Source organism: Furipterus horrens, unplaced genomic scaffold (genome assembly GCF_987537825.1).
Source record: "Furipterus horrens unplaced genomic scaffold, mFurHor1.1.pri manual_scaffold_8, whole genome shotgun sequence".
NCBI classification, from domain to species: domain Eukaryota; kingdom Metazoa; phylum Chordata; class Mammalia; order Chiroptera; family Furipteridae; genus Furipterus; species Furipterus horrens.
In genome coordinates this window covers 19,234,133-19,256,029 of record NW_028327178.1, presented here as the reverse complement: position 1 = coordinate 19,256,029, position 21,897 = coordinate 19,234,133, and the positions used below count along the sequence as shown (strand labels likewise).

General features: G+C 49.3%; 1 protein-coding gene across 2 annotated transcripts in view; it reads right to left on the bottom strand.

The window, feature by feature from the left end:
• Positions 1 to 1,710: 1,710 nt before the first annotated feature.
• The window catches only part of ST8SIA5 (ST8 alpha-N-acetyl-neuraminide alpha-2,8-sialyltransferase 5), a 43,757-nt gene continuing 23,570 nt past the window's right edge, over positions 1,711 to 21,897 (bottom strand). For both annotated transcript variants that reach the window (XM_090285561.1, XM_090285562.1), the window contains 6 exons: positions 21,119 to 21,211; positions 11,719 to 11,805; positions 8,192 to 8,336; positions 4,964 to 5,076; positions 4,106 to 4,198; positions 1,711 to 2,973 (listed from right to left, as the gene is read on the bottom strand). In XM_090285561.1, the coding sequence (XP_090141687.1) occupies positions 2,505 to 2,973; positions 4,106 to 4,198; positions 4,964 to 5,076; positions 8,192 to 8,336; positions 11,719 to 11,805; positions 21,119 to 21,211 (1,000 nt within the window). In that variant the 3' untranslated portion in view covers positions 1,711 to 2,504. The remainder of the gene's footprint in view (positions 2,974 to 4,105; positions 4,199 to 4,963; positions 5,077 to 8,191; positions 8,337 to 11,718; positions 11,806 to 21,118; positions 21,212 to 21,897) is intronic.

The following is a 21,897-nucleotide window of genomic DNA, read 5'->3' as shown; positions in this document are numbered from 1 at the left end:
ATAGCTACCGCAGTCACACATATTTATGGCTTAGAACCAGACATCATAAATGCCTCCAAAAAATGAGCAATTATAGAGATCCTAGAGATCTCAGTCTATAGTTGTAGATGCAGAAACTGAGACCCTAAAAGAGAGAAAAAGACTTGTCCTAAGAGCTATGGGCAGAAATAGGACCATGAGCCATGAAACCCAGCTCCTACCAGGACCCTGGCTGAGCAGACACCAGCCCACCACACCCTCGGCTGTAAGAACCCTGATGTGTGACTCTCCAAGGCTCCAGCTTCTACACACTGGGACATGCTTCTGGTGGAGGGTTTGTTCACAGCAGGCACTCAGCAGAGCCCCAGGCATGACTTGACCCAGGTCACCTCCCCATTCTAGGCCTGTTTCCTTAAGTGGGACAAATAGTCTTTAAGAGCCTTCCAGTTCTGTCGTTCCATGGTTTCAAGAACTGGGTTCCATTAACCACAAACAAGTACTGTACCTGGAAACATCAGTTATCCAGAATCTTTCCCAGAGGCTCCTTCCTTGAGAGACAGAGGCAGAACCTAGGAAAGCATAGACATGCACTGCAGTTTTTCCCTGTTTTCCAAGGACTCGGGCCTACCTTGCCTCCTGTGTCCTTCCCTGCTGTGCAGAAAAGCAGACTAAGGCTCAGAGCAGCCTGAAGTTTTTTCCCAGTCAGGACCAGAGCTCAAAACCAAGGTGGAAGGTCAGCCTCTAGGACAGCGTTGTACACAAAGCACGTGCTTTATAACAACCCAGGACAGCACCTGCGTCCTCCTCTCTCGCCGGCTGAGCCTGTGGCTCTGCCTGTAAAATGAGGCAATGGGGTGAAAGGTCCTGCTCCCTGCTGTGCTCTCACAGTTCCTCCTCTGAGCACCCAGCATGCGGGCCTGAAATTTGCTTACAGCCTGCCCTCCAGCCCCAGGAGACTGAGATCCATACTGCCTATAAAGGCAGACCTGGGAGATACTGCGGATTTGGTTCCAGACCTCTGCAATAAAGTGAGTGGGAATCTTTTTGTTGGTGGAGGGTCTGGCCTTCAATTTGTAAAACAAAACAAAAAACAAATGAACAAACAAAGCAACATCTGCAAAGTGCAATAAAATGAAATGTGTGCGTATTTGTCATCATGTACAATCTCAACTTCAGATCAAAGCAGAACAGGTACAGGAATGATTACAGGAGGTGAAAAGAAAGGAGGGAGAAAAAGAGGGAGAAAGGACAGAGGGAGGAAGGAAGGAAAGGAGCTGAAGTCCCCCCAGGACTAACATTCTACGATTCCACAAAGCTAACTTCTAAGGCAGTTTACCAATGGTGTCTATGAGGCATGACCGCATTAATGGAAGGAACACCATGGGGGAAGCAAAGGGAATGCATTTCAAACGTGAAATGGCATGTTAATAACCCCTTTCAGCCTCAATACAGACAGCCTCCCAAAGCGCAGGCCCCATGTGGCAAGTCCCTCCTGTGCAGTGGGTCCCTCGGTGATGCTGGAGTCAGAGGCCACAACGCACTTCTGACCACCGAGCTCACCAGTTCCTCTGTTCACCCTAGAGCCTTACGGTTCCTGTTCAGGATTCTGCAGGATTCAGGAACTTAAGTAGAAATAGGTCTTATAAATAACTCCTGGTTAAAATGGAGCTGAAAACAAGAAGGCAGAAGAGGAAGCAAATCGCTGAGCACTTATGAGTCAACGACATTGGCTTGAAAACCTTACTGCACGTGGTTGGTCTGGTTTATTTCCTTCTCATCAAAAGATCGAATGCAGGATTGAACCTGGAGGCACCAAGACTGTGTGTGGGTCTGAGGATATGTTTGAAACGGTGTGGCTCTCCTCAGCTGACAGGGTCTCTGTGGAGATCTTGACACACAGGCCTTGCCTTAGCTCTCACGGTGTCACTTAAAGGACTTAGATGGTGTAACCATGGCTGATAAGTCTCTGGATTTCCTGAGCCACTCTGTCTTCACAGGAAGGTCTGGCGGCTGGGCTGGCTTCTAAGCTCTGAGATTCTAGACAGCAAATCAGGGCTGAGACCTCGGAATAAAACTCAGGAACCCAAAAGTCTGAATTAAATCTTACCCTTGCTCATGTGTCCTGTCTCCAGTCTCCCTGTTTCCCAATGTCTGTAGGGCCTTCCTTTAGCTGTGACAAGCCCACTACAGTTTGCGCTGTCTTCCTTGGATGCTAAAATTGAGTGGAAATGTGCTTTATTCACTTGCAATCCCCGGCCTGGATCTTGAGGTGTGACCCAGCAGTGTGCTACCATAGGCAGGACAGAGGCACGGGGCCCAGACTGAGGCCCAGGACACCTGGCACACAGCTTACTCTGCCCTGAACCCCGTCCCTGCCTCTGGGCCTGCAGGTCCCAAGCATGAAGCTGAACTACGGAGGGAGTGACAGCCTTTCAGCTGGGCCTTCACACTGCCGTGCTGGGCACAGGAGGGAGAGGAGGAGCCAGGTTTGGGGGGCCGGGCGGGGTTGGGCAGCCAGCGCGCCCTCAGCAGCAGCTGCAGGTGCCCGTGTGCACACGCAGTATGCCGCGGCTGTGCAGGTGCAGGAAGTTGAAGATCTCAGAGGGCATGGCGTGAAAGCCCGGGCGAGGCTTGACATTGTCATAATAGTGGTGAGTGATGTAGAGGCCCGAAGGGTTCATGGGGAAAGCCCAAAAGCCGAACAGGTGCACCTCCTCGCAGAGCTCCAGCGCCGCAGTTACCAGGATGAGGCCGGTGCTGATGCGCTTGGCGCGCACGCCCAGGCTGAGCCAGTAGCGCGACACGTTGACCAGGTACTGCGGGTGGAAGTAGTAGACAGCCTGCGGCGACTGGAAGTCGTCCAGCACGTACTTGACGCGGATGGACACGTCGGTGTTGCGTGTGTTGTAGAAGGCGGGCAGCAGCACGGACGCGTTCTCGTACACCTGCAGCACTCGGTAGAAGGGCCGCCGCCACTTCTCCAGCTTGTGAAACCTGGGCAGGGGCGCAGAGGGAGAGCGTCGGCCACCCACTCCTCCGCCCCCAAGGGTCCGGTGCCCTTGCTTCCCCACCCCTGGGCCCTGGGGTCTTTTCAAAGGCCACAGGGGACTCACAGGCCATCCCTTTCTCTTTTCATCTTGCTCACCTCAGCAGATGAATGTCCAGCCTTGCTTAGGGACAGTTATATTTCTGTAAGTGTGTACAGGAGAAGGCCGTCCGGACTCAAAGAGACAGATACGTACTGTGTGGCAGCAAGGGGAGGGCGATGCTTAACGCACATGGATGGGGCTGGCCCGGGTGGGCTCAGCAGGAGATGGTGAGGGAGTGAAGGCTCTGGGTAGAGCCCTCGGGGCCTTTGCCTGTTCTGTCTTCCCTCAGGTTCCCAATGGACATCAGACGAGCTGCCTGTCCTCTCAGCTTTCTCCCCAACCCCAGCCCCTTGAAGCCCCTCACACAGCTGCCTTTCCATTAGACAGCCCTCTAATGCCCCGTCACTCTGCTGACCAACCTGTTCCTGAGTCATTGACCCAGCTTAGCAACTCTGCCTCCTCTCACCCTTCATCTGACCTGGACGGTGTGGCTATGCCCAGGATGGAGTTTTAATACATTAGCCCACTCCCCCTGGTACCTTCCAGATAGACAGACCCCAGCACGCGGCCAGGTGAGGGGCTGAGATCTTTGCATGAGTCTTCTCCCAGTGTTGCCTGAATGCACTGCATAGAGAGCTACCCTCCCCTGCCACACGCTGGAAGCTCTCTGACCCATCACTAGGTAGAAACAGTCTAGACCAGCGCTGTCCAAAAGAAATATAATGCAGGCCACGTATATCATTTTGAATGTTCTAGTAAGCACATGCAAGTAGAAAAACAGGTGCAATTTTTAAAAATATATTTTATTTAACATGATATACTCAAAACGCTATCATTTCAATATATGTTTAGTGTAAAAATTTCATGAGATATGATCCATCCTCTTTTTCATATTTCATCTTGGAAATTGGGTGTGTGTTTTCTACTTATAGATTGCACATCTCAACCTAGTCTAGCCACGTTTCAGTGCCCCATTGTCACTTGTGACTAATGGCTACCACACGGGACAGCACAGGTCTAAAAAGAGAGCCACTGACCTCTCTGTAATGATGCTGGGGTTCACAGTGACCACATCCGTCTTCACCCCCACATCCATGGTATACTTCTCTGAGATGGGGGGAAGGTTGCACCTGTAGAGGAGATGAGGCAACCCAAGAGCATGTCATTCCAGATGGAGCTGGGAGTGGGCAAGGGCAAGGGGAAGGGATGATGATCACATGAGAGAGGGATGCAGAGGCAGCCAATGGGTGGAATCTTTATGGCCTGGGCATGGAGAGGCCACTTCATCCCCTTCCCCCATGAACCCTGAACAGTCCAATAACTGCATCTATATCCCATGAGAGCCCACTATTGCCTCAACTCAAATCTCTTTGCTTTAAGCTCTTATTTTCAACCCGTCTTCTTTATCCAGACTAAAGATGTAAGTGAGGATCCCCATAGGTAAGAGGGACCTCTATATAAGGGAGAAAAAATACAAGGACCAGTCTCTAGCTTAGGCAAAGCCAGGGTGAAGTTCAAACTGGTGTCAGCTACAAGGCTACCCTGGTTCCAAGCACCAGCTCTGGAAGAAGAGACGAACCAGGAAGTGGCCGCCCAGACGGCCTCACCAATGGATCTGCACGGGGCCCCAGTGAGTCTGCAGTGTCTTCCCCTCTGTTATGGTCATTTGCTCCCATTCTGCAGATGTGGAGACTGAGGACCTGAGAGGTTCAATCATGTGCCCAAAGGGACAGCGCTGGAGAGAAGGGACAACCCAGAGCATGAGGGTCTGAAAGGATGGGGAGTAGGGGATTAATCATGTAAATGGCAGCATTGAGGGGCACACAAGGGGAAGGACACAAAGGTGGGAGGTTGTGGGGGCAGAAGCAGCAGGCGCAGACTAGTGATTCTTTTACCGGAAGACGAAGTCGGCGCTGTTGATCTCCCTCCCACAGCGGCTGTTCTTTAGTATGCCTCCGTTGCCCACCACTGCACACTTCTTAAACTGGGACCGGTTGTAGGGCATGTCCTAGGGAGACAGGGGTGCAGCCTTCATCAGGTGCGCTCACCTCCCTACCCAGCCTTATAGCGCATGTTGGAGAAAAGTGGTTACATATTTCATTTTGAGGATGAGAAAAGAGGTCAAAAAACTGGCACTTCCACAGGCAATTACAAAGGAGCCGGGACCAGGAGCCATGTCTCCATAGCCTTTTCAATAAGCCCTGGGAGGCTGTAGGTTTCCAGAGCAAAGAGAGGACAGCTTATGGCTAGCCCTGCTTGCCTTTGGTTTTCCCCATGTTTGGAAGCTCAGACTTGTTATGACAGCTAGTGTACATATTTTAATGATGGATGCAGATGTTCTGGGGATGACGACAGCAGAAATGAGGGCAGGGCCACCCTGGGACCAGAGGCCTAAACCTCACCCCTTTTAGCTCCCGGGCAAGTTACAGCCCTCCTTCTGCTCCATGAGGAGGACACAGGCCTGGGACAGAAAGGTAATATGGACTGGGACAGGTGCCAGGACTTGACAGCAGCAGGGACAAAAGACTGGGGGTGAGCCAGCAAGGCCATGTTAGGGGAGCAGTAAGAGGCTGGGACACCCCAGGTCTCTGCAGAGAAAGAGCTCTGAGCACAGGGGAACCTAGGACATAACAATGACATTCACAGGAGCACTGGGGTGAGCATCTCAGGGCACTTGACCTTATCACACTTCAACTGGTGGGGTCACCATGGTCTGGGTACTGGCTGCCCACGAAGGCTCCCTGGACATGCTTCCCAGGAGGCCACAGGCAAATTGGCATTGAAAAGCAAATACTGGCCTGAAACTTAGGAGACATGCTTTTGTCACACCCCCGCTCAAGGCCATAATTTCCTCTTGGGCCACCTGAGGCAAGGGTCACTAGGCAGGCACAGGACAGCAGCACATGCCTGGAGTCAAGGGTTAGGGTGACCAAACATTCTGATGCCCAGGACTGGCGGATTTTGCTCAGATGCAGGAGTTACATTTGACCAAGCTGGGACAGTCTGGGCAAACCAGGACTGGGTACCCTGGTCATAAGCCCCAAGTTCAATCTTGGGTTTGCCCCATAATGGGATGAGGGAACCATGGACAAGATTTTTGAGCTCTCAGCAACTCAGTTTTGTAAATTTTATAAAATGTATTACAAAATAAAATGCATAATTTACGAAATAAGGATGGTAATGTGTATTCCGTGCGATTCAATGAGATGATATACAGCAGAGTTTCACAACTTGGCACTATTGACACTCCCTGTTGCTGGGGCCGACCTGTGACTGCAGCATCCTGGCCTCTCCCCACTAGATGCCAAGAGTGCCCTACAGTCATGACAACCAAAAATGTTTCCAGGCATTGCCAAATGTCCCCCAACCATCCCCCTGGTGAGAACCACTGGCATCAATGAAAAGCCTACCCAGTGCAGGGCTGGGCCCACAGGGGTCTCCGCAACGGGACCAGGTGATTATTTTTGGATGGCCCCAAAGACCCCTTCTGTCTCTGACCCCAGGAGGCTGCTGGGCAGCTGTCCTCCCAGCACACACCAGCTGACCAGCCTGCAGGAGAACGGCCCTGTCAGCACCTTGGGCTTCTTTTGGGGCTGACTTATAGGTGGACCTCATGGAAAATCACGTAACAACAGGGTCATCAGGAATGCGGCTAAACCTAAAGGAAATGCAGCACCATCTGTGGGAAACTGTCCTTCCTCGTGGTCCATCTTCCCTGGAGGGACAGGCCCACGGGCCCAAGGTGGGAAAACAAGGGTGTCTCATGACCAGTGTGGGAAACTGTGCTGCTTGATTTTCATAGGAGAAATGGAAAAAACAAAGTCATCTTTGGAGAGACATCAAAGGCTTTGTATGTTCTACATCCGTGTTCCCCAAACTATAAGTCAAAAGCTACCTAGGGGGACTTTCTGAAAACAGTATGGGTGTCATCCCAGAACCACAGAATCAGAATCTTCAGGGTACGGGTAGGAGACCAAGAAGCTCTATTGTTTACAGACTCAAAGAGATACACACTTTTAGGGAAGTTTGGGAAATCCTTCTGTGTTTCATGCTCTAGTTCAGGGATTTTCAAATTACAGCCCCGCGTACCACATCTGACCTCTCACCTACTTCTGCATAGCCTGCAAGCTAAGAATGGACTTTATATTCTGTAACAGTTGGGGAAAAAAAATCTAAAGAAAAATATTTTGTGACACCTAAAACTCATATAGACAATTTCAGTGTCTAAGAGGAACACAGCATCTAAGTGTCACTGGAACACAGTCGCGCCCAATTTACTCATTTCTACGGCTGCTTTGTGCAAGAGCAATAAAGGCGAGTCGTTGTGACAGACACCATATGGCCTGCAGAGCCTAAAGTATTTACTTTCTGACCCTTTACAAAGAACAGCTGTCAATTCCTTCTCTAATTCCCTGGGCCTCAGCGGTCCATACACCTAAGGCCCTCTTTGGACCCCTATGTGTGCCACCCCCTGGCATTACCTGCATGAGATGCAAGTTCACCTGCTATCAACCTCCTGCTCCAGGCCTTGCCAGGCCCACCTCGTCAAGATGGCACACACCCCGTCGTCCTCCAGGATGGTGACGTGGGAGAGTATGTTTGAGACCTTCAACTCCTCCCGGTGCCCCCACAATGCCAGTCTTACCGGGGACTCTGCTGTGAGTAACGGAATGCAGAGAAACCCTGGGCTTCGTTTCATTAGCACCCCCAACCCCTGAGAAATAGGGCAGCCCAGGCCCTCCAATTTCACCCAGAAAGAACTGAACACACAACCTTTGCATGGATGGTTTTGCTCTGTGCCTCCCTCAGGTGGAGGACAAATGCTTATCATTCTTCCAGAGATCTTCAGGATGTCCTCTGCAAGCAATGCAGCAACCAGAATTTTACAACTACTTTCTTGCATAGTCACCCAAATAATATCCAGCTGGCATTCATTGTGCTGGACAGAACCCCTAAGAACCCAGGAGGCATTCTACTGAGCCCAAGAGAATGGCCAACCAGAGCCAGGACAACTGGGTGCAGAGGGCACCACAGAGGAATGCCAAGTCACACGGATATGGCCACCGAGGGCCAGGCTGGGTCGACTCCAGCCCCCACCCGGACCGCCCTACCCAAAGCAGCACCTTGGGAAACATGCGAAAGATCTCCTGGTTGATGTGGTAGATGCCACTGGTGTCCACCTCATACTTGAGCTTTGTCCCCAGGGGCGTGTTCTTCTGGGTGGTGAAGAGGAAGGAGGGCGCGTTGCAGCACCTGGACAGAGTGGATCTGCAGGGCAGGAGACAGATGGGAGGGACTGATGACAACGGGGCAAAGCAGAGCCTCCGGAAGAGCAGAGGGATCATGGAACTGAGGCCCCTCAGGGAGATCAGGGAGCGCCATTTTCTCCCGCCTACCCCTCCCATCCCCCATCTCTGCTCCTGCTGTTCCCTCCCCTTTCGATGCTCCTCCCAGTACCTGGGCCTCTCAGGTTGCAGCCAGGTTCTTCTCTGTTGCCCTGTCCCCACTGACCCCACTGGTCTCTGAAGGATCCCGCTTGCTTCATCATCTGCCAACTCCCTCCCTGCTTGAATGGAAGTTCCCTGATGACAGGGACCTCATTCTTGGGATCCTGCATAATGCCAGTCACACAGGTATTGACAACCAGGTGCCAGCCAACTGTGGAGTAAATCATTCCGTGTTTGAGCTTTTGTCAAGATCCACTAAGCATTCTACTACTTCCCTGAAACATGCTAATGGGAAGGGGGAATGAGCCCTAGCAGACCAGGGATGCAGAGCTCTTCCTTGGGTTCTTGGCCCCCACACCAGACTCTACACAAGCCGTGTACCCTGTATAATGGGGTCAAAAACCCAAGATACACACAGTCAACAGAAATGTGCTATTTCAATCCTTCAGAAGGTGTTTTAGGAATAGAGGGTCAGAAATTTGGAATCGTGAGTTGATACTGGATGACTTCCTGCAGAGATGGAATCTGGCTGCCAAAAGAACTTTTCAGGAGTTCATTATTTAATTTTTTATAAAAAAGAACCCTGTGGTTTTCACTCATAAAAACACTCAAATAGGAGCTCCCAGAAAGGTTAAAGCTGAGAGGATGTAAGCACACTAACACAAACAGTGTCCAAGGGAGAACATGGCTGACGAGGCCAGCTTGGGAGTCAGTCAGGCCAGAGGAGCCTGGTTTTCTCTTCTCTGCAGCCTGCATTTATGGGCAGTGCCTTCTACCAGGCCTGCGGGATAGGGTCACATCCTAGGCATATCTTGCTCCCCCCACCTGGCTGTGGAGGGTCTGGGCTTGAAAAGGATGCAAATAGCTGCCCACTCACATTGGGAACTTGAGGCCCATGAGGACAGGCTTCCTCCTAAAACAGCAACAGTGGGCTGAGTACGCCCTGGTCTTCTTCCCCTGATACTGGCTCCAGGCAGGGTCATATCCAGTGTCCAGGCAGCCACAAGAGGAAGGGACACCTTCTCCATGGAGCCCAGATGATTAACTAAAATTGAGGAGGAACTCTTTGGAAAATTCACACCCACAGTTCTGGATGGAAGCTTGGCTTGCCAATCTGGTGTCAGGAACCCTGGGTTCTAGCTTCTGCTCTGCCCTCACCAACTGTGGGGCTTCGGACATGTCTCTTCCCCTCACTGGGCCTCAGTTTCCTCATCTGGAGAATACAGAGCTGGCTCTTCCGACCCTCTGTAATTCTGCGACTCCAGGGTGTCAGAGCCAGGAAGGTTATACAAATACTTTTTTATGTCTTTATCCCTTGCATGGACTTCACTGGGGAGCTCAGCTGGCTGCTGGTTATGGAGAGCATGCTTTCCTCCTGAGGGAAAGAATGTTTCAGAATGTGACTGAAGCTTTCCTGAGGGGAAGGCCAGAGGCCTGGCCAGGCAGGGGCCACAGATCAGCATGACAAGCTAGCATCTGGCCTGTTTATCTTGGCTGATCCAGAAACTTGATCTTGTCAACCCACTGGAGAGTACCCCACTGCAGGAGACTGACTCGTACTAACTAAACTCACAAGTGACTGATATATAAACCAGAATGTCAATGGGTCTACTTTGACAGGACTCCTTTCCTGTAACTGGAATGCTCATGCCTGTCTTCTAGCACACCCTCCTCACCCCACCCCTCCTTCAGTGCACCAGGCTCCTTTGAACCTGAATTAAGAATCTCATTATTATCCATGAGCTTGTAATCAGAGCAAAGGGAAGGGATGATGATGACTGGCCTGAAGGTTTTTCCTTTTAGAACATGGCCAGGCCTGGTGTCACCTCCCTCCCCCACATCTGAAACCACTCCTCTGCCCCCGCCCAGAAGGGTCTCAGTTTCCCAGAGCCTCTCCCCTGGAGACTGCTGGCTGATCCCAGCCAAAGGGTCCTACGCGTCTCTCTGTTTTTCTCTTTCCAAATTATCTTTCTGTTGCTTATTATCATTATTACTCCCTTAGATACGTGAATCCCGCTGACGAGGCTTCTGTCCACTCTCAGCCAGGACAGCATCCCTTTGCGTCCCACTGACCTCGTCCTGCCACTCCCTCAGCACTCTCGGGTCTCACCCCCGGGGCTGGGGCAGAGGTGGGGGGCTGGGACGTTGGGGAGCATCTGCTTGCACAGTCCCCACAGTAACACTTCCTCCTGAGGGGTGGATTTGGAACAGCAATTGCTGCTCCCCCCTCTTCCTGTACTTGGCTCAAGTCCATGTTCTACTTCTACAATAGTCAGGTCTCTGCAAACTACTTTCAGGCTTTAGCTGGGTTCCAAAGTCTCACGAGGCCCCTGTTTCAGGGCTGCAGACACCTGCTCTTCAGGGGGGATCACCTTAAACAACCACTTATCTAAAAACATACTGCCTCAAATTACCACTCAGTCTCTAGATGGCCTGGAATTGCAGCAAACAGGAACAAATGTCATATAAAGAAAATACAAAATAGTATTAATTGCTTTTCCCAGCCAAGATCCAGTTTATACACGTTTCCATGGTCCTATCAATTCTACTTAATAAGTTCTACCTGCAGTAAAGTAATACTATAAACTCACAGATTTTAGAGGTGCAGAGGATCCCTATAGTTAACCATTAATCAAAACAAATGTACGGACTGGCTGCTTAGCTCTCAAAGACCGGAGAACTTTAAGACACGGTTCTCAGCTCCCTGGGAGCTTATAAGCTGTCAATTGGGTTCGTGAGCAATGAGAAAATAATCTGCAGCAGCACTCAAATGCCCAGTAAAGGCTGTAAGACCCCCAAGAGCTTGCAGAAGGAGGGAGCTGCTGAGTGCGAGCAGCTGCCCCAGGAGTGAGGAGGGAGACGGGGTGAGGCCACGGGAGGTGCTGAATGTACCTCCGCACACCGGCCTGCCGGAGACCTCCTGCAAATCTCTCACCTAGAGTCTCAGTGAACCTCAGCTTTCCTGGAGAGGAAATCACTGACCTTGCAGGGAGGCTGCAGGGGCGGGAAGTGGAGGACGCACCCAGCGGGTGCCCACCTCAGCCTGTGTGCTGAGCCAGAGCCTCCCCACTATCCAGATTCAAAAACCCCATCAGGGCCAGCTCCAGGGAGATGCCCCCGGGTCTGGGCCTTGCAGGACAAAGAGGGTCTGAAGAGGGGGCAGGGAGACAACCCCTGGGGCAGGACAGACGGGTCATATGTACTTGAACTGGTTGGCTTCGGAGATGTTCATCGCCCATTTGCACATCTGCAGGCTCCTCCACCTGTCGAACAGCTCCGACTGCTTCACCCTTGGAGAGGGGAGGAGAGAAGTGTCCATGAAAGGGCCAGGCTGGACAAGGCATTGTCATTCCCAAACACGCTCCCTTCCTGCTCCCCCTTCTCCCCAATCCTGGGCTTGTGCATTGTATGAACGGTACTTTCTTATTTTCTGTATTCTTGATGCTCTAGCACGGGGGGGGAGGGGGGTGCTGCTAATTCCTAAAGATGGCAGACAACTCTGCTGCAGGCACATCTTTCATTTGCACACTGACCGATCCAGAGATCGTACCTGCAACCGCCTCCTTTATCAACCCAACCACTAGCTCCCTGTCCTAATCATCCCAGGGCCAGATATCAGACCACTGGGGGCAGTCCCTGTGCCGCAGAGCCCACCGAAATTATCCACACTAGCCAATCCTAAACCTGTCTACCCGCCCCCACCCCCCCGTGCCCATTCCTTCCCATGAGAACCACATTAAGGCTCTAACCCTGGTGTCCCCTCACCCCTCGGCCTCCCATCAACACTGGTCCTTCCTTGTGTGGCCTTGCATGGCAGCTGTGCCTCCTGCTTCTAGGGATCTGGGAGTCTAAGAACTTCTTCCTTTGTGACATCATTTCTTTTTTGTAAAGACTTTATTCATTTTGGGGGGGGGAGAGAAATATTGATGGGAGAGAGAAACATTGATTGATTGCCTCTCCCATGCGCCCCGACCAGGGACCAAACCAGCAATCCAGGCACGTGCCCTGACTGGGAATTGAACTGGCAACCTTTCAGTTTATGGGAGGACACTCCAACCAACTGAGCTACACTGGCCAGGGCACAATATCATTTCTGTGTCTGTGTGTCTTACCATATCTGATTAAAACAAATTCAGGGTACATTTTATTTTATTTTAAGTTTATTTTTTTAATTGATTTGAGAGAGAGAGAGGAAGGAGAGAAAGGAAGAGGAACACCAATTTGTTGTTCCCCTTATTTATGCAATCGTTGGTTGATTCTTGTATGTGCCCTGACCGGGGATGGAACCTGCAACCTTGGCATATGGGGAAGACACTCCAACCAACCGAGCTACCCAGCCAGGGCTCCAGGCTACATTCTAAAACATCCTTCCTCATATGCCCACCCCCAAGGACCTGCCCAGATTCCCCAGGAATGTCTGTCTATAAAGGGCAAGGTCTGTTTCCCTAAGGGAATGTCTGCACATCACTCACACTGTGCTTGGCACGTGGCAGGGCTCATGACAGGGCAGGCCCTTCTCTTTCTCCTTTCCAAGGTCAGATCCCAATTTCCAGACGATACAAAGGAAGAGATGAGAAACCTGAGTTGTGCTCCTTTTGTCTGAACAACTATAGGCTTTAGCTCGTTGGTTTTTAAATATCTCAGCTGTGATACCCTAAGGCCCTCTCTGGAAAGGGAATGTCTAAATCACGTGGGATTCTCACTTTGACTGAAACCAGTGAAAAGCAATAGATCATGGAACCCTATTTTCATTGAGCAGGGCATCAGACAGGAGTTTCCCTGGTAATAGAAAAAAATTTTTTTAAAAATACTGTTATTAAAAAAAAGGCAAATACTCACTTAACTGTAAGATTAAAAAAACAAACAAACAAACAGGTTCATTCTACAGAGCTGTTCCCCTGTGTTTAATTGCAGGAAAAATAGTTGTTACCAAACAAGGCAAGCCCTCACCTACAGAGGGAATACATGGCAGGTGGGGGAGGGGTCACTGCAGGAAAAGTCATGCAGGATTGCAACGAAGTACAGGAACTTGGGAAGCAGAAGGGACCTTGGGCCTCAGACCCAGTTCAGACACCTCCTAACTATGGGGCATGCTTGGCAGCTCTAAAGAGCAGGAAGGGGCCTCTCCCCTCATCCTGACCCTTCCTTCTGGCTTTCCTAAACCTCCCACAGCAGCTCATATGACATCAGAGAAGTGTCATTATAGAGCTGCACCCTGCCTCACACACTGCTTCCCTCCCCCACCCACTTCCCACAACCCACAGTTCCCAGAGCAGCCCCCTATTTTTTGCCTGTGCCTCAAACACAGCCATGGCAACACTGCAGGCTAGGTGCCAAGTTAAACTGTTACCAATGTCTGTGCCCATTCTCTGTGCCTCCAATGCCCTTGTCACACACTGGACCAAGGTTGGGGCCTGAACCCCCAGGCTTGAATCCTCGCTCCATCTCCCACTTGCAATGTGACCTTGGATAAGTCATTTAACCCCTCTGAGACTCAGATGCTTTACCTGTAAGACAAACACAATAAACTCTGCCCTGCACACCTCAAAGGTTGTCAGAAAGATCCAGTGAGATAATATTTGTGAAAATATTTTATAAATTGCTTTACAGATACACAGATCATCTTCAAAGATGAAGGGTTGATCCCAGGCTCTTATCTCCTTTTTCCAAGGCACCACTAACACTCTAGAAGAATAAAAAAGGTATAAGCCTGCCAGAAGAACAGAATAAATGGAGTGGAGGGGGTCCCAGAGGAAGAGAGATTTCAACAAGTGTGCGGATGCAGAAGGGGTGACATAAAGCGGAACTGCACAGCCTAGAGATAGAGCCAATTTGCACAGAAAGTTTTAAAGGGGGGTGGAAGGCGAGGAAGGGACATGGTGTTAAAATGAGAATCAGTTGAGAGTCCATATCCAGAACTATCAAGCCCACCCCTACAGCAGCCAAATACTGAATGTCTAGCAGACAGGAGAAGAAGGATTGTATCAGACGGTCAGTGTCTGCTTTTAAAACATATTAGCAGACCCTGGCTGCTGTGGCTCAGTGGATTGAGCGTCGGTCTGCGAGCCAAGTGTCGCTGGTTCGATTCCCAGTCAGGGCACATGACTAGGCTGCACGTCAGGTCCCCAGTTGGGGTGGTGAGTGAGAGGCAACCACACAGTGATGTTTCTCTCCTTCTCTTTCTCCTTTCCCCTCTCTCTAAAAATAAGTAAACAAATAAATAAATTATTTTAAAATAATATTAGCAGTCCCACTGAAAAGATCTGGATGTTCTAACAGCAAAGGGGCCAACAGCAATCTGGAACACCTACCCTCCATGAAAACCTGCTTGCAGACTCAGTCCCTAGCAGCTTTGTATTGTTTAAATATGAATAAGTAACCGAGGATCAGCTGGTCAACCTAAAGGAAACAGACCAAGATAAACTATCCAATAAAATGACCAGAGAATTTATATCGAAGAAATCCAAAACACTAATTCAAAAAGATATATGCAGCCCGATGTTCACTGCAGCATTATTTAGAACAGCCAAGATATGGAAGCAAACCTAGGTGTCCATCCATAGACACATGAATAAAGAAGAAGTGGTACACATACACATTGGGATATTATACAGCCACGAAAAAGAATGAAATCTTACCATTTGCAACAACATGGAGAGACCTCGAGGGTATTATGCTAAGTGAAATAATCAATCAGAGAAAGACAAATACCATATGATTTTACTCTATATGTGGAATCTAAAGTACAAAATAAATGAACAAACAAAACAAATAAACTCATAGATAAAGAGAAAAACTTGGTGGTACACAGATGGGAGGGGGTTGGGAGAATGGGTTCAAAGGTGAAAGGGATTAAAAAGTACAAATTTCCACTTATTAAAACAGTCACAGGGATGTAAAGTACAACTCAGAGAATATAGTCGGTAACATTGTAATAACTAGGCAAGGTGTCACAATTATGTCAAATGGATACTAGACTTATTGGGGTTATAATTTCATAAGATTTGTAAATGTCTAATCACTACATTTAACACCTGAAACTAATATAGTACTGTATATATGTCAACTGTAATTGAAAAATAAATTTTACAAAATATTTGATTTTTTAATATAATTATGAGTATTATTTTTCTATTTTTTGTTTTCATTATTTTTCTTATACTGCTTTTTGGCATAAATTTCTTGAAAGTATTAGCTTATGTATCTAATTAAACTATTTCATATTAATTATTATTTGTGCCTAAACACACAAAAATAAATTAAATTAAATTAATATACTTGTTTTTAAAAATGACCACAGAGAGAACTACTGGAAGAACAAAATAGAACTTTAAAATATTCTTAGTGTCCCCTGAGATATTCAAGAAGTATGATGGCCTTAAGATAAAAACAGACTGCTCCGAGAACAAAGAAAGAGCTCTTGGGGGAAAAAAGTTTAGATGAGCTGGAAGATAAAGTCAGGAAGTTTTCTCAGAAAGTAGAAGCAAAGGGCAAAGAGATAGCAAAAGATGAGATTAAAATATATGAGTGGTAGAGAAACTATCGAGAAAAGCAAGTATATAATTCTTAGATGTATAAAAAGAGGAAACAGAGAAAAATATAGAAAATATAAAGAAATCTAAGAGAAAGTTCAAGAATTTGGACACGAGCCCATTTAAGAGGTCCCAATGGGTGTGCATCCGGGGCACACCATCGGGACATTTCAGAATTGCCATGATCTGAAAAGACAGGTCACCTCCAAAGGAACAACTAATAGCATGCTCATGTGGCCCTAAGAGATGACAGAGAAGGTCTTTGGCATTCTGGGGGGAAATGACTTTCGCCTCAAATACCAAACCCCACCAAACCAACTATCAAGTATAAGGGGAAAATTAAATCATTTAGACACAGAACGAATCAAAATTTTACCTCCGCCCATCATTCTGGAAAGTTGTGTAAAGGGGGATAGAAGCAAAATAAAGGAGTAAACCAAGAAAGAAGCAGCTATTAGTTCTAAGTCAAGGAGACTCTGACCTAAGGAGGCAGACGAGGAAGACCTGGGGAAATGCTAAGTGGCATGCCAGGAGGACAGTCTGTCCACCTGGAGCAAGAGGATGAAGGGAAACCCTGGGGGATATCCGGCTGATGGAGGCGGGTGGGTAGGACCCAACAGAGACCAGAGTTCAAGGGGAAAAAGATGACTAGAAGCCTCAGGGAAAAAAGGGGGGGGGGATGTACAAGAAAGTAGATGGAATATCTGATCTTCAAATTTTAGAAACAACAAAGTACAAGATCAAGAGAGACTGCCAATATCTTGTAGAATAAGACGTAGGTTACTTAAGCAATCTGTAGATGGAAAAACTAAACATACCAATAGTTCTCAACCCAGAGATGTGGGGAACGGGTTGGGTGAGGGATTAGGGAGCTGAATCCTCACCCACCAAAGCAGGACATCAGTGGAGGGAGCTCAGGAGATAGCAACAAGCTTGAGTACTGAGAGGTGGGGAGGTCATTACTAGTAGAAACAGCCTAGAGCTGGAAGGAGCTGCGCTGGGGGAGAGGGGGTGGGGCAGGGGACCGTCGCTTTTTATTATTATAAGCTTTCAGATTCTATTTAATTTTTCTAGTTATGTGCTAGAGATGATAATTATAATGAGATGATAATGGTCATCTCGTTATCTTTCTTTTTCTCCCCTTCTCTTCTAGGGCCTCCTGTTTCCCCGCTGGTGGTATCCACTCTTCCTCCCACCCACTCACTTAACAAACGCAGCCTGATCCCATGCACAGTCAGCCTCTGGGGCTCAGAGACACCTGCAGAGCCCTGCCCAGCCCTGGCCCCCAGCCTGTCTCCTGCCTCAGTGAGGCTCCCACCCCAGAAAGATGGGGAATGAATGGCCAGAGCGGCTGGCAGATGAGGCAAGGCCATCGGGGTGTGAGCCCAGGCAGCAGCCGATTTAAAAATAAAGAGGCTCTAGAATGACTAAATTCAAACATAAACAATTTTTACAAGTATAGGGACAATGCATTTTCATAACAGATTTTCACAGTGCAATTCTTCATGCATCTGACGATGTCAGGAAAGGGGGCCTTGTCCATGTGGGAATTTCCCAGCCGACTGACTTTTACCACTGATGGGAGCCATGTTGGATGGGAATCATTCCCAGATGAATCCCACACGTCAGACAGAATGCCAGCTGACATTCGTGTGCCGAAAGGCCTCAGAGCGCATCCGCCCAAATCCCTGTTCATAGACGAGGATTTAACCTTTCCCCGGTGACTCACAGTCTCCACCATAAGCAGGGCTCTGGGCTCTGGCTTCAGCCCTGGAGGGCCCGCTGACCCTCAGCTTGAGGACTCAGAAAAGGAGGCACAGGGCCCAGTGCTCCCGATGTCCCACCAGGCTCACATGCTGATGCCCAAGGCCAGCCCCAGCCTCTCCTCTCCTCTCAGACCCCCAGTACCACCAGCGCTGACACTCCCAGGGCCGGGGACCACAGAGAGGGCAACTGCCATGGAGAGAGAGGGTGGCGCAAGGCCCAGAGGGCACCAGCCGGGATAGGTGCTCAGTTCAGGGACCAGGGCAGGTGTCCCAAAGGCAGAGATGAGCACTAGAGCCAAATGTGCAGAGGATAAAATGCCACCAACGTGCGTCAGTGTGAGAGACAAAGTGTGGGCACAGGTCATGGGGAAACTTTAGACTCTGCATCACACCCCACCACATCCGTGCTGAAAACAAAGGGCCCAGGTGATTGCTAATTTGGTCCTTAAATGGAAGGTGTGATAGGGACTATTATGAGCTGAGTTGTGTCTCCCCCCGGATTCATATGTCGAAGCCCCAACATCTCAGAATGTGACTCTATTTGGAGATAGTCTTCAAAGAGGTGGTTAAGTTAAAATAATAGCACCTGGGTGGGCGTTAATCCACTGTGATTGTTGGCCTCCTAAGAGGAAGTCAGGACACAGTCACACAGAAGGACAACTGTATGAAGGCAAAGAGGGAAGGCAGCCATTGAAAAGCCAAAGAGAGAGACTCAGAATACAGACGCCCACCCTGCCGATACCTTGACCTCAGACTTCTAGCCACCAGAACCATGGGAAAATTAAGTTCTGGTGTTTAAGTCATCCAACCTGCAGTCCCTTGAGATGGAGCCCTAGCAAACCAATACAGGGACAAACACCAGCTTATAAAGAATACAGAGGTAGGGAAATGGGGGGGTGACATAAAAGGAGGCCCAGTCTATGGGGTCTCAGGTCTACCTGTGTAGACCTTGAAGGAACTGCAAAGACACTGTCTGTATTTTATAATTTACAAAATTAATGATCTACCCTTTGAAGACTCATTGGTGCACTCTCTGGGGCAGTGCTCAAGCTTTCCCCAAAAGGGCCTGCGATCTCTGAATTTTGAGAAAAGATAAAAGCTCTCTGCTTATGAGCTTATGGATCCAGCTCCTGAAGTCCGGGCACCCACCTTTGCTCGAAATCCCAGACACCCTACCACATGCTTGACACCCTTCCCAGTGCCCTCAGATAAAGATAAAGCCTAATTCCAGCCCCACAAGGTCTGGCCCCTCTCTGCTCCTCAAGCAACATTGCTTCCGCTTCCCCTCTCATGCTGGCATTCAAACTGCTCTGACCCTGCGGAACCCGGGACACAGCGGGCTCCCTCCTGGCACTGGGCCTTTGCACAAACTGTTCCCTCGGTCGGGAATCCTCCTGGCCTACTTAAATCCTATCATCCTCAGACCAGAGCACCAGCATCACTTCCGCAGACAAGCCTGCCTGACAACCCCTCCCCCCCGGCCCAGGTCAAGTTCCCCATCCCCTTGTCTCCCTAAGATAACCAGTTATTAATATCCGCTGCCCCCGCCCTGGGCTGTAAGCTCCATGGGGCCGGGTGGGACTGACAGGAGGGTGAGCTGCCTTATGTTTCTCTCTAGAGAGGTCATACGGCCCCTGGGTGAGTACGGAGACCATAAACAATGCAGCTAACCCCAGCTGGATGTTCAGTCTTCTCTTGGAAGTTTCCTGCAGCTACTAACCTCACAGGGTCTGAATGGCAGCCCAGAAAAGCTGTTGCTGCTGCTGACGGTGGTTCCAGAAAGGAAAGAAAGGGCAGGGGAGGAAAGGGAAGAGACTCGTGAACACTGATTGTGTACCCACTGTGTGTGCTGCTATGAGCATGGGCTGCTGGGCTACTACTTTCACATACGCTGTTTCAGCCAGTCTTCATGGCAACCCTCAAAGGCGAGGTGAGAGTGTCCCCATTTTTGTAGGGAAGAGAAGGTTCAGAGAAATTAAGTCATGTGTATAAAGATGGAGAACTGGTAAGGCCCAGCATCGGCCTTGGATCCTAGGTCTGCCTGAGCCCAACGCCAATGTTCTTTCTGTGACCTACACTACCTGCAAACCATGTCAAAAGGCTACAGGAGCAATGGCTCCTGCCTGCAGGCCGTGGACAGTGGTCCAGGGACCACGTCATGGGTCCATGAGTCCACATGAGTGACCAGCACGGCCTGACCCCAAATAAACTACATCTCCTCCATAGGCAGATATAATTGTTTTCAAATAAAATATACACATTCCTGTCATGAGAAGCACAACACAAATTCCTCTAAATAAGTTTACTGAATTCACGGCAGAGAGGGAGAGAAAGCTGGGAAGGCACACACACACTAAAACGTTCAGCATAAGATGTGCTTTTTCTCACATAGATTATAAAACAGCCATTGGAGATATATTGTTGAATGGGGGGGACAGAGCACAGTTCTTCTGCCATTAATGTTTTGTTTTTTTTTTTTTGTTTTTTTTTTAAAGAGCCCTGGCTGGTATGGCTCAGTGGATCGAGTGCTGGCCTGTGAACCAAAGGGTCACAGGTTTGATTCCCATTCAGGACAAATGCCTGGGTTGTGGGCCAGGTCCCCAGTTGGGGGCGTGTGAGAGGCAACCACACATTGATGTTTCTCTCCCTGTCTTTCTCCTTCCCTTTCCCTCTCTCTAAAAATAAATAACTAAAATCTTTTAAAAAAAGAAAGAAAAAGAAAGGAAGAAAGAAAAGTGAAAAATATCTATATGTAGGTGCTGGTTTTACAAACTGTCTGGAAGAATGCACCAGGACACAGACAGGAGCTGCCTCTGAGGAGGACTGTGGGGCTGTGGGCAGGGGACTTTTTACTGTACACCTTTTTGTACCTCTTGAATGTTGTATCATTTAAATTTTAAAATATACATATAAAAATTAATGAATATTTAAAAATTTTTCAAGACCATATAGCAAAGCAGAAGGACTAAATTTCAGGTAAGATGCTCCCATGCCCTCTTCAATTTCTGTACGTGAGGAGCCGGTGATGATAATCTCGGAACCTGGTAATTGAGCCATGGACTGAAAGGCCAAAGTCACCAGAGGTGACCTTGCAAACTTGGATTTTTTTCATAAAACACAATCATGCCCATGCAACCCTCCAGGGCTCACCACATGCCAGGGCCCCGGAAAGGAGACCTAATTCTTGCTCTCTCCGGATCCACTGCAATACCTATTTCCTTCTGTCCAAATCCCCACCCAGCCCCCTGGCCCTGCCCCACCCACCCATGCACTGTGCACCCACCACCCATCCCGGCCACACTCACATGGACAGCACCTTCACCTCCAAGATTTCGTTCCTCAGCTCCAGACATCTTGTGGAGTTATATTCTAAAGGGCCCTCGTAAAATTCAAAGTACCTGGGAACCAACAGGGACAGAGGTTACTACGCAGAGAAGCCAGCCTGACTTTCAGGAGCCTTACTTTTGAGGACTCTTGTTGTGGGGGAAGTCTGTACCGGTCAAATAAGTAGAGCAAATCAGCCCCACCCACCAGATGACCTGGTGGAAGGCTCCAGGGTTGCTGGGGCCTCCAGCTTGATCACTGGGTGGGTGATTACTCACAGCACCCCCTACCCTGAGAGTGTAAGCATTTATGGGAGCGTGACCCCATTTTGGCAAATCATGACATTCAGAAGCAGGTTTGGCTCCAGGTGGCTGCGAAGGGGAAGAAAGGAGGAGGATGTGCTATTCATGCTCTCGCTCTGGCTCTCCCTGTGATCGGTCACTGAAGGCAGCACTGGGGCTGGGCAGTGAGGCTGCTGCCTTCAGCCAGTCCTGCCCTTGCCTGCCCCTTTATCCTCCTCTTGGGAAAGTGTTTCACAATGACATTCACAGGCATCGCTGAGATCTACTGTTTTTCCTACTGTACAAGCATTTCTATTTCTGTAAGCTCACTCGATCCTCAAGCTCACGCTGTAACTAGGAGAGACTGACAATTCTTTCCCCCCGTTTGACAGCTGGGAAAACTGAGACTACACAGATGACGCTCTGGGTCTCACTGTCAGTGCAGGGCACAGCCAGGCTTGGTCGAGCTCCCACTGCAG